General features: G+C 36.0%; 1 protein-coding gene across 4 annotated transcripts in view; it reads right to left on the bottom strand.

Annotated features, from left to right (window-relative positions):
- EXOC6B (exocyst complex component 6B) overlaps positions 1 to 21,601 on the bottom strand; it is a 722,789-nt gene that overhangs the window by 612,224 nt on the left and 88,964 nt on the right. For 3 of the 4 annotated variants that reach the window (XM_081253931.1, XM_081253933.1, XM_081253934.1), the window contains exons 2-5: positions 15,558 to 15,723; positions 11,383 to 11,430; positions 9,618 to 9,708; positions 9,460 to 9,505 (exon numbers count right to left, since the gene is read on the bottom strand). In XM_081253931.1, the coding sequence (XP_081110057.1) occupies positions 9,460 to 9,505; positions 9,618 to 9,708; positions 11,383 to 11,430; positions 15,558 to 15,723 (351 nt within the window). Of the gene's footprint in view, positions 1 to 9,459; positions 9,506 to 9,617; positions 9,709 to 11,382; positions 11,431 to 15,557; positions 15,724 to 18,299; positions 18,381 to 21,601 lie in introns of those variants that run through there. The other variant, XM_081253932.1, reaches the window with a different exon arrangement.

Raw genomic sequence — 21,601 nt, 5'->3', positions numbered from 1 at the left:
TGTTGCCTGCAGACACAAGGCACATTCACTGATGAGACACATGGCTGCATGGTAAAAACATCTGGTCTGTCAAATAACTCCACATTTTTCAAGGCTAATTAGTACAAAACCCAGTGATTTCTGGCAATGAAGAATGTTACTTTATTTCCCCATTGTCCTTTCCCTAGAATACTCACACTCCAACTATAACAGATCAATAAGATTCATTCAAATTCCTAGTGTACTTCAGTATCAGTGACAGGTTAAAGAATGACAGCCAATTAAACACCTCTATAGCAGACACCAAAAGAAAAAAATTCTATTTCCAGGGGCCGTGGAAATCTAAAACAAGATTTTGACATTACTTCTGACAACCTCTAAACTGAATCAAAAGCCAAATGTGCTAGCTCTCCCCCTGCGCCCACCGCATGCAGGCTCCCTAATAGAGATGTGAGCAGAAAGAAAGTAAATGAAATAAAAGCAAGACATTTTTTTAAATAAGGCAGGAAAAGACGTCTAAATAATCTTAAAATTGGATAACTTAAGGTCAGAATAACTTAGACATGGTTGAATGCTATCCTGAGAAGAGGAATGTTGATTCTAGGCAAATTAAATTTTGGTACTTTTTTGTCATGGTATGGAACTCGTTCACAATAATGGTTTTTAAAATTCTAATAAGTAATCTTTCAAAGTGGATTACAACTATCCATGAGAAATTTTTTAAAATTCAGAGTATGATAAGAATATAAAACAAAAGCTTTCCGCACAGAAAATATTAGCGTCTTTCCTAATTAAAGAGCGTCATTAAGAAATATTTAATCCCTTCTATGTGCTAGAGATAGAAAGATGGTCAGGTATCTTTCCTCAGGGAACATAAAACCTAGTAGTATAATGAGTATTTATAGCTTTAAAAAAAATAACTAGGCTTCCAGCCATTAAGGAATAACAAAGAACAGACATGAACTCTCACTCTTAAGAAGTAAAATACTGGCTAAAATACATAAAACAACTGCTTTCACGTAGTGAACATCAAGTAACACAGAACTGTGATCTCTGAAAAAAGGGAAACAAACAAGGTGAATTTAATAGTTATCTGGGGGGCTTCCCTGGTCGCACAGTGGTTAAGAATCCACCTGCCAATGCAGGGGACATGGGTTCGAGCCCTGCTCCGGGAAGACCCCACATGCCTCTGAGCAACAAAGCCCGTGTGCCACAACTACTGAGTCGGCACTCTAGAGCCCGTGAGCCACAACTACTGAGCCCACGTGCCACAAATACTGAAGCCCATGCGTCTAGAGCCCGTGCTCCGCAACAAGAGAAGCCAGTGCAATGAGAAGCCCGTGCAATGAGAAGCCCGTGCACCACAACGTTGAGTAGCCCCCGCTCGCCGCAACTAGAAAAAGCCCAGGCGCAGCAACAAAGACCCAACGCAGCCAAAAAATAAATAAGTAAAATAAAAAATAGTTATCTGGGTTATCTGCCTGAATGTGATTTCTAGATCATGGACACAGTCAGAGAAAACCCAAACAGAGCCCAACAACTTAGCAGAGTTAGCATCAGAGACAAGAGTTCAGGAAAGTTTGTGCACCTTAAGACTGTGCAGCAGAATTCCAAAAAAAAAACAAAACAGGAAGCAATGCAGAAAAAAGATGCAGAAATTTACATAAGGGTTCCCTTGAGTCTTTGCTAGGTACTAGGCCAGGCATAAGAAAAATGAGGGCTTCCCTGGTGGCGCAGTGGTTGAGAATCCGCCTGCCGATGCAGGGGACACGGGTTCGTGCCCCGGTCCGGGAAGATCCCACATGCCGCGGAGCGGCTGGGCCCGTGAGCCATGGCCGCTGAGCCTGTGCGTCTGGAGCCTGTGCTCTGCAACGGAAGAGGCCACAACAGTGAGAGGCCCGCGTACCACAAAAAAAAAAAAAAAAAAAAAAAAAAAAAAAAAAAAAGAAAAATGAAATTCTGCATGAACAGGCATAAAGAAGGGAGGGAAGGGAGGGAAGGAAGAGAAGGAAGAGAAGGGAGGGAGAGAAGGCAAGGAAGGAGAGACAGACAGACAGCCGCAAGATGTAAGATAAACACTTCAAGGAGCTCAGACAAGACAGAGAAACATCTGAACTCTGAACAGCCAAAGTTAAGAGTCCCTGGGGATTTCTGAGTTTTTCAAAGTAGATGAACACTACTCCCAGCAACCCCTGGAATGAAGGAGGGCCTACCAAAGCTTAAAAATGGGGTCTGATGGGATTGGGATCAAGTGGATCTGAAAACAACTAAACTATTTGCCAAAACAAAGACCAACACCCTCTAAGAAAAAAAAAGCTCCCCAAAATCCAGACACTCAACAACATAATATAATGATAATTATCCAATCAAAACTTACAAGACATGATAAGAACCAAAAAAATGACCTGTAACTAGGAAAAACAAAATAATCTTCAGAGAAATCCAAAATACCAGAAGTGACAGAACTAGCAAAGAAGTACATAAAAACAGAAATTAGAGCTCTGTTACAGGTATTTTTAAAAGATGCAAAAATAACAAAAGAAATTAAACATAAAAAATTAAATAAGGGCTTCCCTGGTGGCGCAGTGGTTGAGAGTCCGCCTGCCGATTCAGGGGACACACGTTCGTGCCCCGGTCCGGGAAGATCCCACATGCCACGGAGCGGCTACGCCCGTGAGCCATAGCTGCTGAGCCTGCGCGTCCAGAGCCTGTGCTCCGCAACGGGAAAGGCCACAACAGTGAGAGGCCCGCATGTCGCAAAAAAAAAAAAAAAAAAAAAAAAAAAAAAACCCACAAAAACTAAATGGAACTCCTAACGATGAAAAATATATCATCTGAAATGAAAATTTCACTGGATGAGATTAAAAGATTAGACAATGAAAAAGAAAACACAGCAATAAAATCTATTCCCATATAAAGCACAGAGAAAAAAGACTGGAGAAAAAGAAGATCCTCAAGTCACCTGTGGGATTACGTGAAGTTGTTCAACATAGATATAACTGAAGTCTCAGAATGAGGATGGAAAAAGGACAAAAAAATGTTTGGAAAAATAATATCTGAACATCTTCCAGATTTTATGAAAATTTCAAAAAAAACCAAGCAACTAAACAAACCACAAGCAGTATAAATATACACACATTCATGCATACAAACATATTTACACCAAAGCATATCAAAATCAAATTGCTGAGAACAAATTATACAGACAAAAGTTTTTAAACAGCTGGAGAAAAGACACATTAAGTAGAGTGACAAAAAAGTTAGGCTGTTCATATACTTCTCCCTCAGAAACTACATAAGCCAGAAGACAAAAAAATGATACCTTAAGAACTAATGAATCTATAAACCTAGAATTATATGCCCATCAAAAATATATTTCAAAATGAAGGTGAACAACGAGATAGCATTTCACACCCACCAAGATGGCCATAATCAAAAGACAGACAGTAGGGCTTCCCTGGTAGCGCTGCGGTTGAGAGTCCGCCTGCCAATGCAGGGGACACGGGTTCGTGCCCCGGTCCGGGAAGATCCCACATGCCGCGGAGCGGCTGGGCCCGTGGGCCATGGCCGCTGAGCCTGCGCGTCTGGAGCCTGTGCTCCGCAATGGGAGAGGCCACAACAGTGAGAGGCCTGCGTACCGCAAAAAAAAAAAAAAAAAAAGACAGACAGTAGTAAGTATTGGCTAGGATGTATAGAAAATCAAATCCTCATATGCTGCTGGGGGAAGGTAAAATGGCACAGCTGCTTTGGAAGACAGTCTGGCAGTTCCTCAAATGGTTAAACAGAGTTACCATGATCCAGCAAAATTTCATTCCTAGGTGTATATAGCCAAGAGAAATGAAAACGTATGTCCATACAACAACCTGTAAACAAAAATGCATAGCAGCATTATTTGTGAAAACCCAAAATTGTAAACAACCCAAATGCCCATCAACTAATGAATGGATAAATAAAATGTGGTAAATCCATACAGTGGAATATTAAGCAAATAAAGAGATGGGACTTCCCTGGTGGCGCAGCAGTTAAGAATCTGCCTGCCAGTGCAGGGAACACGGGTTTGAGCCCTGGTCTGGGACGATCCCACATGCCGCAGAGCAACTAAGCCCGTGCGCCACACCTACTCTGTACTCTAGAGCCCACAAGCCACAACTACTGAGCCCACGTGCCATAACTATTGAAGCCCACGTTCCTAGAGCCCGTGCTCCGCAACCAGAGAAGCCATCGCAATGAGAAGCCCGCACACCACAACGAAGAGTAGCCCCCGCTCGCTGCAACTAGAGAAAGCCCGTGCGCAGCAACGAAGACCCAACGCAGCCCAAAATTAATTAATTAATTAATTTTAAAAAGAAATGAAGTACTGATATATGGTACAACATGGATTAACCTTGGAAACATTACGTTAAATGAAAGAAGCCAATCACAAAGAATGATATATTATATGATTCCATTTATATGAAATATCCAGAATAGGCAAATCTGAAGAAACATAAAGTAAATCATTAGTTCCCAGTAGCTGGCAAGGGGGGCAGGGGACAGGAGAAAATTGTGTGCTGATGGCCAGGGGGCTCAGAGTTTCTTTTGTGAAAAATAAAAACATTCTACAATTGATTGTGGTGATGGTCACACAACTTTGACTACATTAAAAGCCACTGAATTGTATACATTAAATGAATGAAGTGAAAAGTATGTAAACTGTATCTCAATGAAGCTGTTAAGAATATTTTAGAAAAAAAGATATTAAAAACAGACAACGTAAAAATTAAAAAGAAAGCAGCAGTGGCTGGTTGCATTAATACCAAACAACACATATTTCAGAAAAAAAGAAGATTACCAGGGATAAAGAAGAACCTTCCATAATAACAAATGGGTCCTTTCATCAAGAAGATACAACAATGCTTAATGTATATGCATCCAATAAGAGAGCTTCAAAATACACATAGCAAAAACTGAAAGAACAGAAAGAAGACATATGCAAAGCCAGTTATAATAGGCAACTTCAACACTCCTCTGTCAACAAGTAACAAATACAAAATCATAAGGATAGAGAAAACCTGCACAACACCAAGTATATCTAAATGACAGTTAAAGAATGCTCTCCTCAATAACAATATATATTATTTTGAAGTGTGTATGTAATTTTCACCAAAACAGACCATATGCTGGGGCGTAAAACAAGTCTCAAAAAATATAAAAGGTTGCAATCATACGTTTTACATTTATGAACACAATGAAGTGAAATTACAAATCAATTTTGATAAATCTGGAAAATCCCCTAATATTTAGAAATTAACCAATGAAACTTCTAAATAAGTTGGTAAAATAAAATCTAAAAATTACAAAAGAAATTAGAAAGTATTTGAAATAAATGTAAAAAAAACCCCACAACATCAGAAAACATGTAAGATGCAGTCAAAGCACTGCTTAGAGAGAAATGTACAGCTTTATATGGCTACATTAGAAAACAGAACCAAAATCAATGCCCTAGGCCTCCACCTAATAAAGCTAAAAAAGAGCAAATTATTTACAATAGCCAAGACATGGAAGCAACCCAAGTGTCCATCAAGAGATGAATGGATAAAGAAAATATGAGATATATATTGAGATATATATATATATATATATAACTGAATCACTTTGATGTACACTTGAAACTAACACAACATTGTAAATCAACTATACTCAATTTGTAAGAGCAAATTAAACCCCAAGTAAGCAGGAGAAAGGAAATACTAAAGATACTAGCGAAAATCAGTAAAATAGAAAAATAAGGAAAAAAACTCAGTAAAACCTAAATTACATTTTCAAAAAAATAATAAAATTGACAAACCTCTAGCCAAAATAATCAGAGAGACAGAGACAGAAACAAAGAGAGAAAAGACAAATTATCCACATAAGCAATGAAAGAGAAAGTATCACTATAGATCCTACACTGTTAAAATAATACAGGAATATCATGAATAACTTTTGTTAAGGAATTCAAAAACTTAGATGACATGGACAAATTATTTGCAAGATACAAATACGCAAAATTTACTCAAGAAACACAAAATGCAAACAGCCGTGTATTTATTTTTAAAATTAAATTTTTAGTTAACAACTTTCTCACCAAAACCAAACAAATCTCCTGGGCCAAGTGGTTTCACTGTTAGATTCTACCAAATATTTAAGGAAGGTAATTGCCAACACTACACAAATTCTTCTGGAAAACCAAAGAGGGAAAACTTTCCAAGTTATTCACAAGGCCAGCATTAATCTGATACCAAAAACAAACAAAGATATTACAAAAAAGAAAACTACACACAAGTATTTCTCATGAACATAGATACAAAACTCCTCAACAAAATTTTAGCAAATCAAATACCACATCATATTAAAAAGGATAATTTACCATGACCAAGTGGGATTTATTCCATGAATGCAAGTTTGGTTTAACATTCAATACAATTTATCATATTAATAAACTAAAAAAGAAATTTTAAAAAAAACATATGATCATCTCACTGACATAGAAAAAGCATTTGACAAAAACAATATTCATTCCCGATAGAAACTTTCAACAACTAGAAATGGAAGGGAACTTCTTCAGCCTTCTAAATGGCATGTACAAAAAGACTACATCTAACATATATGACTTAATGGCTAAATGCTTTCCCCCTAAGATCAGGAACAGGGCAAAGATATCTACTCTCACTACTTCTATTCAACACTGTACTGGAGGCTCTAGCCAGTTCAATAAAACAAGAAAAACAAACCAAAAAGAAAGCATCCCAATTGGAAAGAAAGAAATATATCTGTCTTTATTTGTAGACAAGATAATCAGCTACATAGAAAATCCAATGGAATACACAAAAATGCTACTAGAATTAGTAAGTGATTTAGTAAGGTTGCAGAATACAAGATAAATATACAAATTTAATAGTATACTGGTAATAAATGACTGAAAATTGAAATTTAAAAAGCAATACCATTTATTTATTTATTTATTTATTTGGCTGCACTGCTGCAGCATGTGGGATCTTAGTTCCCTGAGCAGAATTCAAACACATGCACCCTGCACTGGAAGGGCAGAGTCTTAACCACTGGGCCACCAGGGAAGCCCCAGCAGTACCATTTAAAATAAGCATCAAAAAATACAAAATAATAGGGATAAATATGACAAAAGATATGTAAGACTTATTCACTAAAAACTAAAAACACTGCTGAAAAAAATAAAAGAAGACCTAAATAAATGAGAGCATTCATACTGGTGGGTGAGGGGTAAGATGGACCAGCATGGGATACAAGGGACCTAGTGAGGTAAGACTGTCTGTATAGGAAGGCAGCATTGCATGGAGTGTCAGAACCAAAGAGGGATGAGGAGGGCATTCAGGGAAGACAGAAGCATAACACAGGGTATTAGAGCCCAAGTAGAGTAAGGAGGATACAATATAGGAGGGCAACTCAGTGTGCAGTGTTGATACAGCTCAAAGGAGCCCAAGACATATAAACCTACTCTTTGTGCCAGAAAAAGGTTGAGCTAGAAATACTGGTGAACAGTACCTACGACAGCCACTCAAATTAAGAGGAGAAATGTGGGTTGTTCATATAATGGACTACTATACAGCAATTAAAGTAAGTGAACTAGATCTCTATACATAAATTTAAAAGCTCTCCACTAGTACGTAAGCCCCACAACAGCAGATATTTTTGTCTGTTTTGTTCAGAGCTATATTCCCAGCACTAAGAGCAATGCCTAACAACACAGTAAGTACTCAATTCATTTTTATTGAATGAATGAATCTCAAAACAAGGACTGAGAACTATTCATGTAAATGTTTCTAAAAACACAAAATACAACATATGATTTATGGATATTAAAAACATGGACTAGAAGGACACACCAAATTTATGATACTAGTTTCCCCAACGGAGTAGGGAAAGGGATAGGACTGAGGAAGGGCATATGAGTTTTATCTATAATTTTTTTAAATGTACATCTTTACCTCTTTCTGTCCATATGTGTTTATATATATGTCATAAATATTTACATATATATGAATCAAAACTGGAATTGTTGCTATCTGTTAATTCAGAGAAGTTGATACTGAAGTTTTTTTTTTAATCTCTGTAATTTTCTATAATTTTAGAACTTCACAAAAAGGTTATCAGGGAAATAATATTACTTTCTATCTCACTGAACAGAATTTCTCATACTGTTCAACCTATGTTCTCTTATATGAATGTATCCTCCCAGGGAGAAGGCAGTCTGGGAAATAATCTTAAGAAATTCAAAAAATATTGATGCTTCATGCTTTAACTTTAAAATTCTTGAGAATTTATCATTTTTCTTCACAATATTTTTAATCTTATTTCAGTATTAAATACATTTTAATTTCATACTTTTTCCCTTAAAACTAGGTAAAATTAACATTCCAGGAAGATGTGTCCTGTTTATCTTATAGCTTCACATACCCCCATCATACCACAGGGTACTCCAGGGCAGAGAGGGTGGAGATGCTTACTCTAGTTTGGGAAGAAGAGCCAAAGAGTCACTATCAAATTTCCTGTGGAATAAAACCAGATGAAATAACACACAGGAAAAGACTCCTCTGAACTTAACCTTGACCTTGCCCCTTGTGATGGTTAATTTTATATGTCAACTTGGTTAGGCCATAGTACCCAGAGATTTGGTCAAATATTATTCTGGATATGTCTGTGAAGGTATTTTTTACATGAGACTATTAGCACTTAAATCAGTAGACTGAGTAAAGATGAATCTTCTCCCTAATGTGGGTGGGCCTCATTAAATCAGTTCAAGGCCTTGATAGGAAAATGGGGAGGAAGACGGAATTCTGCCAGCAGACTGCCTTCAGACTCAGGCAACAATATTTACTCTTCCCTGACACTATCCTATCAGCCTACTATGCAGATTTGGACCTCCATAATCATGTGAACCAATTTGCTAAAAAAATCACTCTCTCTCTCTCTCTCTGCGTACACACACACACACACACACACACACACACACACACACACACACACACACACACACACACACACACACACACACACACACACACACACACACACACACACACACACACACACACACACACACACACTGGTTCTATTTCAATGGAGAACCCTGACTGATCCCCCCCAGCAAAACCAGTAACTATTTTTTCTACTATAATACTAAACCAAAGCATGTTTCTCAAATTAACTATCATTAAAACAGTTACATGCTTTTCCCCTAAAAAGCTGGGTCTTCTAAAAATCAAACTACGTGTAGTGTTTTTTATTAAACATAATACATGACAAAATACATTAGCATATGTAAATAACTCTCAGGGTGAATCAATAGATATACAAAAGGCGAGAGAAGATGTTATATGGACTTACTTATTTTTTGAAAGGTTATGCTAAATATGGACTTTTTAAAAAATTCTAAATAACAGAAATTTTAGATAATACAAAGTATTCAACAAAGAAATATCTTACCTTTTAGTTTTCATCTGGTCCCTCAGTTTGCTATACATCTCCAGGACTTGAAAGAGAAGGGGAAAAAGAGCACACAAGCATTATTTAGAGAAAGTGAAAAGACTAATTAAAGCTAAAGGAATTGCATCAAGAATTCTACTTTATTTCCAGTTCCTCACCTGGAAGACACAGCATTAATTTATCAACAGTGGCAGAAATATTTCTCTGTTGTAGTCGACACTGCTTCAGCTCTTCCATTGCTATTACCAGCTTAGCAAGAGGGAAAAAAACTGAATTATGCCAACAGCTGTAAATAAAAAGCTTTCAGTCACATTTTTCCACCCTATGTTCAATTCATCAGAAAATCCCAGACAGTTTCATAGTAAGACCTGCCAAGTGGACTACGGAACTGCCTTTCTCAACCAGTAAAACATCCCTGTATGGTTTCCCACTTTCTCCCCAAGATGCATACATACTACACTAGAAAAGGCTAGGTGAAATGAAATCTTAAAATTCAGGGGCTATCCAGGAGAAAAGAAAAAATGTGCAGATTTGCTCCACATCCTATTCAGACTCTTCATGATTTATGATTTCATCAATCTTCTAAGAAGATCCTATATTTCTGTCATCAGTGCTAGACTCCTAGAGGAAAACAGTCCTTCCTATACAGCTTCAAATGAATCTTGAAAATAATCTGCCACTAAATCTGTATTTCAACAAATAAACCACACAGTTAGAAATTGTGGCTTTTCCAAGAGTTCCAGTTTAATGAAGAGTAACTCACTTTTCTTCTCACAGCATTTTAAAGTCTTCCATCTGAAGTCATACCACAATAAAACTAGAAGAAACTACATTCTTTGCAAAAACTTAAAATATGTGAGACAAACTTTTAAAAGCAATAATCTACATGGCCTCTTATAGTATTTATCCCATACCCTTTCCGAAAAATGTTATCTACTTAGATACTATGCAAAAAAGAAAAAAAAGGGAATGGTCCTGATTAAGTTACTGATAAGACGATCAAAGGCTAATCTTAAAGATTATTAAAATTAAACATTAAATAAGTATTAGGCAATGAGGAAGGTACATGATACAGAGAACAGTAATAGACTATAAGTCTGAAAACTTGGGTTTTAGTCCCAGCCTTGCCAATTACTATGTAAACTTTAGCAAAATCATCTGTTTTAGTTTCCTAATCAATAAAATAGTGGTAATACCAGTTCTGACCTTGTTGTAGGTCTGCCATGAGGATTAAGTGAGAAAATGGATGTAAAATAATCTTATAAACTATGATGATTTAAATGGTGAGTATATCAATTAACAGAATCAAAGATTCTTTTTTTTTTAACAAATACTTATGCATATTCATGTTGTGTCAGTCACTGTTTAGGCAGGTAGAGGGGATACGGCAATGCAGTTAAAAAAAAAAAAAATCCTGACCTCATGGAGCTTAGTTTCTAATGGAAAGAGACAAACAAAAAACAAACATATAAGGAAAATTGTATAATACCACAGCATGATAGGTGCAATGGAGAAAAATAAAGCAGGAAAGATAAAAAGAATACAAGGGGTGAAAGTGAGACTGCAATTCTAAATAAGGTGGTTAGAAAAGGCCTCATGAAGGAGGTAACATGTGAGGAGCAAAAGTCTGAAGTAGGTAAACATTTGGGAAAGAACATTCCAGGCAGAGAAAACAGCACTGGCCATACTATGACTACTCAAGTGATTTAAAAACACAGCTAAGGAAGAAGGTTACATACTCTCATTAAGCTTTCTAGTGTTACATTCATTTACTTCAGATAAACATTAGGAGAAGCAATGATAATGTCCAAGTTCCTCCAACATGTTGCTTATGGTCTTACAAGCCACTATATCAAGAACACAGTTATCAAAGAGAATGACAGGAAACAGAAAAGATTTTTTCAAAAGGTAAACTGGCCTTACTTCCTTTCCCTCATGCTGTAGTTTTCTATTAGTATCCATCACTTGATTCTGTGGAGAGAAGACAATTTAAACTCATAAAAAACACTTAGACAATAAATGGATAAGATCAAAATTTTAAATGAAAAGACTAAGAATAGGTATTCAGATTGTTTCCATATTCCACCACATTTTGGTTTAGTGGTGTTCTCTTGGGATCAAATTATATCAACTTTTCTACTGAACATTTGTATGACCTTTTGAACAATAAAAAAATTACTAAAAAATATGTTCAGTTTGAAATATTACAAACTAAAATAACATAACAACTAAAGATCACACTTTCATTTGGAAAGGAAAGAAAAAATATAATAGAAAAAGTAACCCACAAAGAACCTTAGCATTTCTACTATGTGTAGAAAGAACAAATTTTTTCATAGATAGTCCTCACTTCACCAATGTATTCCTGGAAAACTTGAGTATAAATTGAACTTTTTAACTCAGGTCAAATATTTCTACTTATCTAATTTTAGAAAACCTTTTATCTTAATTTTTTGGATTATTAATTCTTAATAGTTTCTAACACTTCCACATTCCCATTTTCCTAAATTAATCTCTCCATTGGACAGTCAAAATCAGGTGAGCAAGCTTTAAAATTATGTACAGTTCATAATTTAAAGGAACTGGCACCACTTATTTTGGTAGCCACTTTTGAAGAATCAACTGATATAAAAAAAATTAAGTATATAGAATAGTAATTTCCTCACCTTCTTAAACATTATCAAAACATGAGCAACATTAACTTCTAAAGCTTTCTTTAATAGAGGCTTTCCATACTTCCACCAATAACTGCGACTCCTTACGCTTTTAAGACACTCCCTTAACCCAGCATTTCCTATTATGTCTCTTGGAACACCATGAAATGGTAGTTAAAAGGTACTCTGCACTCTGTATACACACACACACACACACACACACACACATCAATATGTATGGGAAATACCACTAAACAGGTTAGTTTATTCAGGACTTCCTGAAGCCCAAGAAGGAGATATCATACGGTGTTTTCCAACTTACTTTATGTAACATCCTTTTATTGAGGATCATCTCAAGAAACTAGTTTTTCAGGAACACACCTTTGAAAACTTTGTCCTAAACTATACACTATACACTATACCTGGACTATCACTTTCTGAGCAGATTACCACATGCACTGCCATTGTAGCAAAAATGCAGCCATAAACATAACATAAATGAATGGGCATTGCTGTGTTCCAATAAAACTTTATTACAAAATTAGGAGGCAAGCTGGATTTGGCCTGCAAGATATAGCTTGCTGATCCTTGGTCTAGAATAAGTGAGATTGAAAAGTTTATTATTCAAACCAGTAAATGAATGTCATTCAAAAATGGGGTTAATATCAGGTCAATACAAGAAAAAGCTTTTAAGCGATGTGAATAAAAATGGGGTGGGTTGCCTTGAGTGATCACTGTTCAAGAATAGATTTTTTTTCATGTAAACAGATTTCAAAAAATTCAACCTTCCATAAATACTACTAAATTCAGCATCGCTGTTTCTACTAAAATAACTTGTTTACCATTTCTGAAATTTTTTTTACCTCAAACACATTGTAAGAAATATATTTTACATTGTAACTCAGTACACAAGTATAGGGAATGCACACGCACACACACACAGACACACACATACACAAACAAAATTTTCAAGGAACAATGTTTAGACTTACTACATGTAATACACTTTGTTGTTTCCTTTTTTATTCTATTTCAATTTTTATTAAAAATACTGATCATGGCCCACTAAATTGATTTCATGCAAACCAGAGTTCTAAAACATCCATAGGAGCCTAACCAAAGCTTCTGATAAGAAAGGTAATTACTATTTCAATACTATTTGAACATAACAATGGGAGGAAGTCTATACTGCCTGTCTAGGATGCTACTTGTTGATTCAGAGAACATATATATGTATGTGTGTATATATACACACACACATACCAACATACATACTGTGAATCAAAAGAAATAATGGACATCCTAGAGAGAGTAGGATTTTTCATTGTTATGTTCAAATAGTATTGACAGTAGGTAATACGTAACCTTTTCCATTTTCTAAACTCTTTTCTCAAGTTCAAGAATTTCTAAGTTCCATAGGCTCTTAACACAGGTTGAATGGATGCCCCCTAGAGCAGAGTCTCCCAGATGTTAATGGTGAGTATTACGGGCAATATTCAGGTACTTAACCACATGATTACTTCAGTAACCAGACACAGAGCACCCCGTTGTCCATCATGGACAAAGGGCCCGAGGAGCAGAGGGAGAGGTTTTGGAATACGGGCATCAAGAACAGCCCAAGGTGAAGATGGATGGGAAGCTGGGATGGCTGAGTGAGGACAAACAGCACATACAGCTCCTGGCAGAAGACCCGTATCTTTGTTTTCACATATTTCAGATACTTCTGTCCGTTTGACGCTTTTCAGCCCCTCAAAACTCAGTATAACTTTTTAAATGGAATCAAATTGTTCATACTTTTTAATCTGCTTTATACATTAAGCAAACATTTCTAATGCTTTCCCATGTCAGATATCCTTCTACAATATATTGTAGTTTATTACTCTTTTAAATGGACATACCATGATTTATTTTACTAATCCTCTAGTACATCACTTTCAGGGACATTTTAAAGTTTTAGCCATTAAAAAAAAAAAATCACATGAACATCTCTGTACATGCACCTGTAGCTATAGAATAAATCTTAAAACTATGTGGAGTTTTCAGTATTGATAAATAAAACTGTTCTCCTTAAAAGTTGTAACAGTCTACACTCCAACCAGGCATTCCCAGGTTGATAGGTAACATCTCCAATCTTAATATTTGTTTCATCTTTGTCATTTTATTAGGTGGCACTTTATTGTTTAAATTTGCATTCCTTTAATTCTAAATTGTAGAGTTCCCTTATATTTCTCCTTATGTAAACTGTATATTAACATGTATTTCTCAGTTTTCTATTAAAGTGTTCATATTTTTCCTATTAATTTTTCTATGTTAGGATATCAATCATTTGTCATGTGTATTTGTAAATATTTTTATTTATTATTTACCTTTACATTTTTAACTTCTATGTAGAAAGTTCTTTCATTTTAATGTTGTCGTACCTATCAATATTTTCTTTCTGGCTTAGGAATTGTGTTTAGAAATGTATCCCTCACTCCTAAAAATCACATAAATATTCATCCATATTTTCTACTAGTTCCTTTATGGTTTTTTTACATTTAACTCTTTAGTTCATCTGAAATTAAATTTGGTACATTGACTGAGAAAGGAATCTAAGTTAATTTCAATTAAAATAGTTAAGCATTAAAGAACATTAACAACAAATCAGAAGAGTTGTTACTTTTGGAGGGGAGGGTGGAGAGAGTCACTGAGAAGGATAAAAAAGAGAGATTTAATTTTGCTGGCAATATTATATTTCTTATGATGATTGGATAGTTGTTGTACAGGTCCATAAACTCTTATCTGAAACCTTGGGACCTAATGTGTTTTGGACTTCAAAATTTTGGAAATTTTATAAAGATAATATGGTATATATTGTTTATTATGTAACAATGGCCACTAGGACAGCATCCCATAATCAAATAGAGTAATATTTCTGTATCAAAGTCAGTTACCCAAGATACGTGAATTTGCTATGCCAGGGACAAAACTAATATAGCTAGCCTCTTTCCTGAACTTAAATCTGTCATATTAAGAAAGAACCTTCATGCTTTGGTAGAAGACATTCCCCAACTAACACTATTTTTTTTTCCTTTGGCTCAGATTGCCTTGCTGCAAAGACTTCTACAGCCATGCCTTGCAATTCTGTCATCCAACGGTGATGGCTTTCATCTAGCAAGGAAGCAGACAGATGACATGAAGAGTCAACCATGTTTCTGTTTGAAAGAAACTGATTCTTGTCACTGGTTCTCATCCACACATAGTTATCCCAAATAAATTTTAACTTAAAACAGTATCCTTTCCAGCTAAAAGCCATAATCCCAGTTATCTATGTTGCAGTATAAACTCCTTTCTTACTATTCAAAAAATTTTAGTACAAATATGTAACCTGCAATGTATTCCCCACTCTTTTAATGTTCATCAAAACCCCAAGACAGAGAGAAACAAGTCTTAGAGTCTCCTTACTTTGAGTTTCTGGGCTTCTCCTCTTACTTTCAGCAGTTCCGTTATAGAGTCCACAAAGCCCTGGTAATGAAAGTTGCACATTTTCTCAATTTCTCGGTCATGATTGCGGATGCGAGTTTCAAGCTTCTCCATGAATCGTCCATGTTCCTCACCATCATAGACGGACCTTTTTAAAAAAATGGCATGGAGATTATACCAGATTTACATCTAAGAAAGAGAAACAGAATTACAAACCCAGAAGCAAATTTATTTGGAAATCAGGTATTTAAGTTACATAAACCACAGAGTAATCCAATTGTATTCATGTTGCCCCAATGCTAGATGAGTTTTTTTTTAGGAAAATCCAAAATTTTGTTTCCTTATTTACTGAAAAATATGTAAGTGCTTGACAGTATTCATCACAGAATTCTCATCATAAAATGAAAGGACTGAATTACAATTCCTCCGTACCTTTCTTTCTCAATTAAACTAATCTAGAAAAACTTTATTTTGGATAAACCCAACTATACATTTACTCCAAGATTATACCCAAGAACCTGACGCTGCTGAAGAGAAATCACGTAACTGTGCTGCTAGACTCAGTTTAGCTATCTTACGACAAATTTAAATTGGGCAGCCAGACACCGCTAGTTAAAAATAATGAAATTATCCCGCCAAATAGCACCACCAAAAAATCACTTTGTAGTCTCCAAAATGTGTGAAAACCTTACTTCTCCTCTTCTCAAATGTCTACCCTCTCTCTGGCTCTCAGCTGCACTTCACAGGAAAAAAAAAAAAATTCCTCTCCTCAACCAACCTACTTACATCTGAAACTCCTATTCTGTACACCCTCCTATAACAATGGGAAAAGTATGTCAAGCTCTTATCTACAGTCTCTAAGAACTTTACTCCTGCAGTTATTCCCTTTTATCCCTATCCTGTATTGTATATTTCTCCCACTCCACTAAGTCATTCTCATGGCTACTTAAACATGACTTTAAGAAACCTGTCTTAACCTACACAATTCCCTCCAGCTACCATCTCATTTCTCTGCTCTCCTTCCCAGCAAAACATCTTTCTACTTCCTCAGCCCCCATTAGCTAGCATCCATCCTACTGTACCTAAAGGCAGCATTTGCTATGGTTTAAATATACCTTCCTTCTTGAAACACTGTTTTCTCTCTAGACTTCAATGATACCACACTAAGTGATTTTCATCCTTTTACTGACATGCCTTCTCAATCTCCTTCCTGGGCTCCTCCTCCTCTATTCTTTTTCTAAATATTCGTAAAAGCTCTTCTCTTCCCTACCTATGCTCTCTCACCAAGAAATGCCAGCTAATCCCATGTCTTTATAATACTATCTATTACAGTGGTAGACTTCCTAATCTATACCTTCAATTTTGAGCACTTCCCTGAGCACTAGACTCAAATAACCAGCTATAATTTAACAAATCCAATTGGATTTTTAAAAGCCATCTCAAATTTTAACATAGAAAAACAAAAAAATCATCTATCACCAAACTATCTCCACTCCCAAACTGGATTCTCCCAAAAGCTCCCCACCACTCAGCTACGCCATCTCAGCTAATGGCACTATCCAGTTACCCAAGTCAAAAATGCAAATCCAGGAATCACTCCTCATGTACCTCTTTCCATCATACACCCCATCCAATCCATCAGTAAGTCCGGACAACTCAACCTCCAAAACATATCTTAAAATTGACCACCATCCCACCATTTCCACTAAAACCCTAGTCTAAACCTGTATCATCGGCACACTGGATCAATGCAATAGTCTCCTACAAGTCTCCATTCTGCACTCTTCATCCCCTCTACTCCCTGTCCCAATGCAGATACTCTCCACACACCAGTAAAAATGGTCTTTATGAAGCAATAGTTCAGATGTAGCCTCCTGCTTAAATCACTCCAATTCCTTCTCTTTACAAAAGGAATAAAAATCACAAATCCTTACCACGGCCTATAACATACCACATAATCTAACCTCTGATTAGCTCTCTAACCTTCTTTCTCTCTAGGTCCCACCCCCTAGCCTTGCCTTCCTCCATCCTCTATGCTCCTGCTACAGAGGATTTTTTTTTAGCCTCTTCCTGCCTCAAGAATTTTGTTTTTACTGTTCTTAGGCTAGTAACACTCACCCCCTATATCTTCAAGCAAATTTCTCCTTCTCATTATCCATAGTTTGTTATCTATCTTCCCCCCAACCCATCCCAATTAGATTGCAAACACCGGGGCAAGAACTTTGTCTGCCATATTCACCACTGTACCTCTAAAACAGTGCCAGACAGGTAATAGGCAGTGAGTAAACATTCGTTGAGTAAATGAATAACATTATCTCTGAGAACACTTTGATCTCTGACATTTATTCAACAAATATACATTTGTTCATTACCAACATTTTCTGGTTCTATAATCATTTGTAGGTACCAGATCACCACCCTGGTCCTGTGGATAAGAGAGCACCCACTCCTCAGCAGATCAGTTCCACTACCCAGAACTCAAGCAGTAACCACAGAAAATACATATACAAGTTTTGACTCCGGTAAGAATTCTGAACACTTACTTCAGAAAAACCAGAGCAATCCAGATTCATTCTCCTTCATTTGAAATAAAGGGACAAGATCTTCAAATAAATTATAAACAATCCCGGCTTTGACAACTAAGACATACTATAGCATAACCACTTGCCTAAAAGAGCTATTGGGAAACACAAGACAGAATCTACTATTGACATTTCAACTAACCTCAAATAAGCATAACTTTTCCCCTTCCAAAGGAAAGGAAAAGAAAGATTTCCATGTAAAGGCACCAGTATTCCTTGCCATTTGAAGAAGAGGAATAACCACGGAAAATTCATCAGTCTAAATGGTATAAGAAGATTATTATTCAATACTGAGACAAGCCTCTTGGTTTCAAATTCAGTTATATCTTGACCCATTAATACTTTTAAGTTAGGTAGTAAGTATACTCCCTTCTACAATGTAAAACTTTTTATTTTTCTCCCTCCAAAGATCTACATTAATATGACAAAAGATAGCCTCAAGGAGAAGAAAATCTCATAGTTAAGAAATTCATAAGTTATCCTAGCTACCTGAACTTTCTATAAAAAATATATAAATCAAAGAAAGGAAGAGTGGATTTTTGCTGCCTGACTTCATGGCCTTGGTGTTTAGCAATGTAATTAACTAGCTATGAGTCTTTGGTCAATTCAGTTAATCTCTCTCACCCTCAGCTTTCTCATTAGAAAATAGGAAGCAGTCAATTAGAAATCCTCTTTAGCATCAGCCTAGCTCTAAATTTCTGCAATTCACTTCCACTTTCAAGTCCAGTCAGCAATAATGTAAAGATCATACATTTTTCAGAACCGTGTAAAGAGGTAGTTCAAAACAAGTTAATGCATTTTCTACATCCTTATCACTAGGCCCCACCTGTTTCTCCTATTTTAGGGCCTTTATGATTCTAATATTCTCTTCAATTATAATAATGTTGAATAACATGAAAGATTCATAGTGAATCTCCTGAATATCTTGAGAATTTTAAAAGTTAGAATAAAATGTAAAACCCACACATCTAAAACAGGAGTTTTGGACTATATTTAATTAACCTGTGTTCCATGAGTATGCATCTGGAAAACCACAATTTCCAGATTTTATGTGAATTTTGTGTGTATAAGCAGAAGCACATGTGTGTAATTTTTAAGGGAAACATCCACAGTTTTCATCTGGTTATCAAAGGGTTAAAAAACACTGATTTAAAGGTTTTGTTTCAAACTGCCTAACAGGAAAAGACAACTATAACTATAGATCAGTACCTAACAGTTCAACTCACATCAGCATTTCACATGTATCTCAGACTTAGTGCTAACCAGCTATCAGATATAAAATGCTAAAAACAAAAATAAACAAGTCTTAAATTCTGGAAAAGTCATAGATCTCCTGAAATTAACCTAATATTGGTAATCAACATTGCACCTGAACAAGAGTTATCTCCCTCCTCCACAATAAATGGATTAAACTGGAGAAAGACTGCCATCTAGTGATGGCCCATTTCTAACATGCTTTGAAACTTAAATTTGATGTGACCAAGCAAAGAGGGGCTGCTTAAAAATCTAAAAACTATATTCTATAATACTTGCTAGCTACAAAGTCTTATAACTTGTTATTAAATGATATTTTATATAAAGTACTCTAATGTTTAAACATCCGTTTCTAATAGAAAGCAGGATCTTGAAAACAAAGTCATATGCTTTTGACATGTGTGCCATAGGTATGTCACAGTTAAACAAGACTACAAAATAAACTGCACCACTAGTTTAATTATTTGTGATAATCCAAAGAATATTCTGGTACCTAGTGAAAGGTAAACAAGAAGATATGTTTGGTAACTAGCAACTTTTAATAGCCTAAATTTTTACTCAACTACATACATGCTGCCTTGTGGAGTCTAATTTCCAAAAAATCCCAAATAAACCACAGGTTTTTGCAAAAAGTAAAATGTTTTACCCTAGTGTCCATATCTGACACATACTTCTAAACATTCCACCTAGATTAAGAGAGAGATTTTAACTTATAAAACACTTCAGGAATTCTATTCAACAAAAATATTTATGATTCCCAAGTACTGAATCACTACAGGATTATATCACTTGCAAGAACTTACATCAGCGCCAATCTGTCAAAAGAGAAAATAAATAACGTAATGAGCATGTGTTATCTCATTTAAATCCTAGGCATCTTATAAATTAGACATTATTCCCATTTTATAACTGAGGAACCTAAAACCCAAGAAGATGAAGTAACTTGCCAAATCCACACAGCTAGAAAGTGTTCTCTGTAGTACATCAGTCTGTCTCCTTTTAGAGCTAAGGAAAGTAAGAAAGTCACATGGACCCCTAAAACGTTAGAGTTGAAAGAGGTCTTGGGGATGGAATACAAAGCTTTTATTGTACAATGGAGGAAACTGAAGCCAAGAAAAGTTAAATGCCTTAATCAAAATTATATTGCTTGTTACTGATACACCTGGGCCTGACTCCCAAAGAAAACAGGAAAAACTAATGCAATATGAAGCCTGACACAAAGCTAAGTGGTTTTTAAAAAGACACACACACACACACACACACACACACACACACACACTTCTACTTTATGATGAGTAAGCTGCCTATTAGTTGTGCCTACACAACAGCTATTCCATTCTTTCTGCTAGAAGAGTTCCAATTTGTTCTGGTATTTCACCTTTCCATCCTACCGCAAGGGGTAAATACTAATTTAGACCAATCATGGTAATTCCATTCCCCTTGTCAGTAACCAGTTAACAGATGACACAACTCACTGATGGAAGTAAAGGGAGGTTTGGAAGTGAGGATCCAAGGAAAGGTTTCTTTCCTGAACAATGCAGGAAAAGAAACTGCTTTTCCTACTTTGGACATTGTCCTGTACAATGCTTAGGGATGAAGCAACCATCCTGAGAAGAGAGGAGATATTGCCAGTAATTTGAGGATTGCAAAGGGGAAAGATGGAAAACAACTGGGTCCTTGATGATGAGCCAATCCTGAAACAGTCCTATCTCCAGCATTCATGTTATATGCATTAATAAATTTCCTATTTTAAGGGAAAGTTCCTATTTCCACTTTGTCTCAATAGTCTGCTACTTTCAAAGGAAAGTATCCTAAATGCATAACACTGTTCATTCTTCAAAGGTAGCAGGCAAATCAAAGAAACAACCAGCAGTCAGTCAAAGTCTAAACATGGCTAAGGAATCCTGTTTCCAGGACCTAGACTGCTCTTCCTGGTTTTCTTCTTAGTTAAGAGTTAACTCCCAATCCACTCTTCAAATCTCAGCTTGCACCTTACTTTTTCTGGAAACCTTCTCTAATCACATAGACTCTGTTATGTGTTCTCCTTTGTTATTAATGCCATCACAGAATCTATTTAACTATATTCTGATTACCCATTCACTTGTCAGTTTCCCCATACCAAAATGTTAATCTCCTGTGTGTTGAGACTGTCTTACTCATTTTATCTCCAGCTCATAGCACAGAGCCTGG

This window comes from Mesoplodon bidens (assembly GCF_964165515.1).
Source record: "Mesoplodon bidens genome assembly, chromosome: 14".
NCBI lineage: Eukaryota > Metazoa > Chordata > Mammalia > Artiodactyla > Ziphiidae > Mesoplodon > Mesoplodon bidens.
This window is presented reverse-complemented; position numbering and strand designations above follow the sequence as displayed.